The sequence below is a fragment of the Coregonus lavaretus genome, assembly GCF_964263955.1.
Source record: "Coregonus lavaretus genome assembly, contig: HAP1_SCAFFOLD_145, whole genome shotgun sequence".
Lineage (NCBI taxonomy): Eukaryota > Metazoa > Chordata > Actinopteri > Salmoniformes > Salmonidae > Coregonus > Coregonus lavaretus.
The window spans coordinates 280,640-285,216 of NW_028165685.1; the positions used below are offsets into that span (position 1 = coordinate 280,640).

Genomic DNA, 4,577 nt, shown 5'->3' on the forward strand with positions numbered 1-4,577 from the left:
ACAGGGAGGGACTAGTAGGAGAGGGAGGGACTAGTAGGAGAGGGAGGGACTAGTAGGAGAGGGAGGGACTAGTAGGACAGGGAGGGACTAGTGGGACAGGGAGGGACTAGTAGGAGAGGGAGGGACTAGTAGGACAGGGAGGGACTAGTAGGACAGGGAGGGACTAGTAGGACAGGGAGGGACTAGTAGGAGAGGGAGGGACTAGTGGGACAGGGAGGGACTAGTAGGACAGGGAGGGACTAGTAGGAGAGGGAGGGACTAGTAGGAGAGGGAGGGACTAGTAGGAGAGGGAGGGACTAGTAGGAGAGGGAGGGACTAGTAGGAGAGGGAGGGACTAGTAGGAGAGGGAGGGACTAGTGGGAGAGGGAGGGACTAGTAGGACAGGGAGGGACTAGTAGGAGAGGGAGGGACTAGTAGGAGAGGGAGGGACTAGTAGGAGAGGGAGGGACTAGTAGGAGAGGGAGGGACTAGTAGGAGAGGGAGGGACTAGTAGGACAGGGAGGGACTAGTAGGAGAGGGAGGTGACACTAATATATGGGGACCTGGTATGTGGGGACAGAGAGGTGGGGACAGGGAGGGACTAGTAGGAGAGGGAGGGACTAGTAGGAGAGGGAGGGACTAGTAGGACAGGGAGGGACTAGTAGGAGAGGGAGGGACTAGTAGGACAGGGAGGGACTAGTAGGAGAGGGAGGGACTAGTAGGACAGGGAGGGACTAGTAGGAGAGGGAGGGACTAGTAGGACAGGGAGGGACTAGTAGGAGAGGGAGGGACTAGTGGGAGAGGGAGGGACTAGTAGGACAGGGAGGGACTAGTAGGAGAGGGAGGGACTAGTAGGACAGGGAGGGACTAGTAGGAGAGGGAGGGACTAGTAGGACAGGGAGGGACTAGTAGGAGAGGGAGGGACTAGTAGGACAGGGAGGGACTAGTAGGAGAGGGAGGTGACACTAATATATGGGGACCTGGTATGTGGGGACAGAGAGGTGGGGACAGGGAGGGACTAGTAGGAGAGGGAGGGACTAGTAGGAGAGGGAGGGTCTAGTAGGAGAGGGAGGGACTAGTAGGAGAGGGAGGTGACACTAATATATGGGGACCTGGTATGTGGGTGCAGGGTCATCTAGCCCCTCAGTGAACGGGGGGCTCTGGTAGTTGTCGCTGGGCTCGATGGCGCCCCCGGTGGTGGTGGTGGGGGGGAGGTATGGCGTTACCGGGGCGACTCCGTCCAGATGGTCCGTGGTGAAGAGGGTCATGTCTGTTCCCAGGAGATACTTCTGGACTGCACGAACCGTCAGACCAGCCTGGAAGAAGAGGAAGAAGGAGAATTTTTTTATTTATTTTTTTATTTCACCTTTATTTAACCAGGTAAGCCAGTTGAGAACAGGTTCTCATTTACAACTGCGACCTGGCCAAGATAAAGCAAAGCAGTGCGATAAAAACAACAGAGTTACATATGGGGTAAAACAAAACATAAAGTCAGAAATACAACAGGAAATATATATACAGTGTGTGCAAATGTAGCAAGTTATGGAGGTAAGGCAATAAATAGGCTATAGTGCAGAATAATTACAATTTAGTATTAACACTGGAATGCTAGATGTGCAAGAGATTATGTGCAAATAGAGATACTGGGTTGCAAAAGAGCAAAATAAATAACAATATGGGGATGAGGTAGTTGGGTGGGCTAATTTCAGATGGGCTGTGTACAGGTGCAGTGATCGGTAAGCTGCTCCGACAACTGATGCTTAAAGTTATTGAGGGAGATAAGAGTCTCCAGCTTCAGAGATTTTTGCAGTTCGTTCCAGTCATTGGCAGCAGAGAACTGGAAGGAATGGCGGCCAAAGGAGGTGTTGGCTTTGGGGATGACCAGTGAGATATACCTGCTGGAGCGCAGACTACGGGTGGGTGCTGCTATGGTGACCAATGAGCTAAGATAAGGCGGGGATTTGCCTAGCAGTGATTTATAGATGGCCTGGAGCCAGTGGGTTGGGCGACGAATATGTAGTGAGGACCAGCCAACAAGAGCGTACAGGTCACAGTGGTGGGTAGTGTATGGGGCTTTGGAGACAAAACGGATGGCACTGTGATAGACTACATCCAATTTGCTGAGTAGAGTGTTGGAGGCTATTTTGTAAATGACATCGCCGAAGTCAAGGATCGGTAGGATAGTCAGTTTTACGAGGGCATGTTTGGCAGCATGAGTGAAGGAGGCTTTGTTGCGAAATAGGAAGCCGATTCTAGATTTAACTTTGGATTGGAGATTCTTTATGTGAGTCTGGAAGGAGAGTTTACAGTCTAACCAGACACCTAGGTATTTGTAGTTGTAGAATGCCACAGTGCAGTGGCCCTGGAGCTGCTATAGGGGGTCTGTATGGACCCAGGTGAGGACGGAGATGACTGAGGATGGAGAAGACTGTGTGTGAGTGTGAATACCCAGGTGAGGATGGAGATGACTGAGGATGGAGAAGACTGTGTGTGTGTGTTCATACCCAGGTGAGGATGGAGAAGACTGTGTGTGTGTGTTCGTACCCAGGTGAGGACGGAGAAGTGTGTGTGTGTGTGTGTGTGTGTGTGTGTGTGTGTGTGTGTGTGTTCATACCCAGGTGAGGATGGAGAAGACTGTGTGTGTGTGTTCGTACCCAGGTGAGGACGGAGAAGTGTGTGTGTGTGTGTGTGTGTGTGTGTGTGTGTGTGTGTGTGTGTGTGTGTGTGTTCGTACCCAGGTGAGGACGGAGAAGAATGAGAAGGTTATAGAGGCCCTGGCTGCGTCCGCCCCCTGGTTGAGTGGCAGGTCCTCGGGGGCGGTCCTAGACCACTGATTGGTCAGGAAACAGAAACTCACAAACCACAGGAACGTCCAGAAACCTGAAAACAACCAATCACAGAACGCAGTCAGAGGACAGCCAACCAATCACAGAACGCAGTCAGACAGCCAACCAATCACAGCACACACACAAGGTTGACATTTTCCTCCAACTTTCATTGAAATAAAAAGTAAATGTCAGTTTTGTATGAGTGTTGTAGCCTACCTGAAACACCGACCTCCAGCATCACAACCTTCTTCCTGTCTTTAATAGAGCTGATCTGCTGAAACTTGACATCCACCAGGAAGAAGAAGGAGCACAGCAACAAGCCCCCTACACCACAGAACACTCCGTAGTTACACGCATCCCCGTTCTTATTGAACACGCAGTGGAGACGTTCACTACCCAGGTTCACGTAGCCTTCATTCACTATCGAGGCAAACACCACCAGGGAGAAAACCTGAGGAGAGGAGAGGAGATGCACCTGAGCCAACCAATAACAACAATTACATACTTATTTCATTTTATTAATTACATAAGAGAGGTATAACATTTATTTGTTATTTGTAAACTCAGGTTCCCTTTAATCTAATAGGTTTTGATTGAAGATAATATGCCATTTAGCAGACGCTTTTATCCAAAGCGACTTACAGTCATGGGCGCATTCATTTTTACGTATGGGTGGTCCCGGGGATCGAACCCACTACCCTGGCATTACAAGCGCCGCGCTCTACCAGCTGAGCTACGGAGGACCAATGTAAGATCTGATAACATTCAGTTAAAAAAAAAATAATATGCGCAAATAGAGAAAATCAGAAAGGGGGCAAATCCCCTTTTCACTGCCCTGTAGATCACACACTCTTCCCTCTGTAGTAAAACTACCGCGTCACTATAACGACAACCACCGGGGGAATGATCGGCCTGGCGAATAGAGAGAGGGGATGAGACGCCACGATAGGGGCGGTGGAATGTTCCATATCTCAAACACATGGCGACACACAGACTATAATAATAATAATAATAATGTGATCTAGATAACGCTTTAGGCCTAGAGATAGACATGATAAAGATACATGTATCTAAACGCAACAGTCTAACCAGCCCGTTATCATCCTAGCTACCTAATTCAATACATTTTACCGCCACATCCATTTTGACATTATTTCAGATCTGTTTTAGAAAACGACATGAGGTCTAAATCATGGATCTAATCTGAACAGGGTGGACCGTTATTCGACAGCCTCCGTCTCCCATCGGACCCCGCCCATCTATTAGCTTACTGCCGTTTCCAGCCTCTATCTGTGGTGCTCCACGGAGCGATCCCCCCCCCCGCCCCCGCCACGGAGGACGCCCCGACAGACTCCCGTGCTCTGTCGGTCTCTTACCCAGGACAGGACCCTGAGGATGGTGGTCGGCTGCTTGATGAAGGAAACCGGGTCGAAGACAGCACCCGCAAGGCCCGCTCCGAACGATCCCACTCCGTCCATCTTCTCTCTCTCTCTCTGTTCTCTGGGTGCGCTACCTTGCGTCAGGCTCCAGGCTCGGTTTGGTACTGTCTTGTGGTGTAGCGAAGGGTCCTGCGCGCACACGACGTGCACGCTGCTACTGTGCGGGGGCGTGCTAGACCTAGCGGGAATACGCACAGGGCTGCTGTGACGTCAACACAGCGGTAGCATCTACTGTTGAGGAGCTACAGGAGGAAGGAGGTCTGGACTATACATCTGTTGAGGAGCTATAGGAGGAAGGAGGTCTGGACTATACATCTGTTGAGGAGCTATA

General features: G+C 50.7%; 1 protein-coding gene across 1 annotated transcript; it reads right to left on the reverse strand.

The window, feature by feature from the left end:
* Positions 1-1,076: 1,076 nt before the first annotated feature.
* On the reverse strand, positions 1,077-4,285 carry LOC311115603 (synaptogyrin-3-like; the record flags this gene model as incomplete). The annotated part of the gene is made up of 4 exons (XM_084190763.1): positions 1,077-1,295; positions 2,714-2,859; positions 3,024-3,258; positions 4,184-4,285. The coding sequence occupies 4 exons, from the start codon at positions 4,283-4,285 to the stop codon at positions 1,077-1,079; spliced, it is 702 nt and encodes a 233-aa protein (XP_084046889.1).
* Between the last annotated feature and the right edge of the window lie 292 nt (positions 4,286-4,577).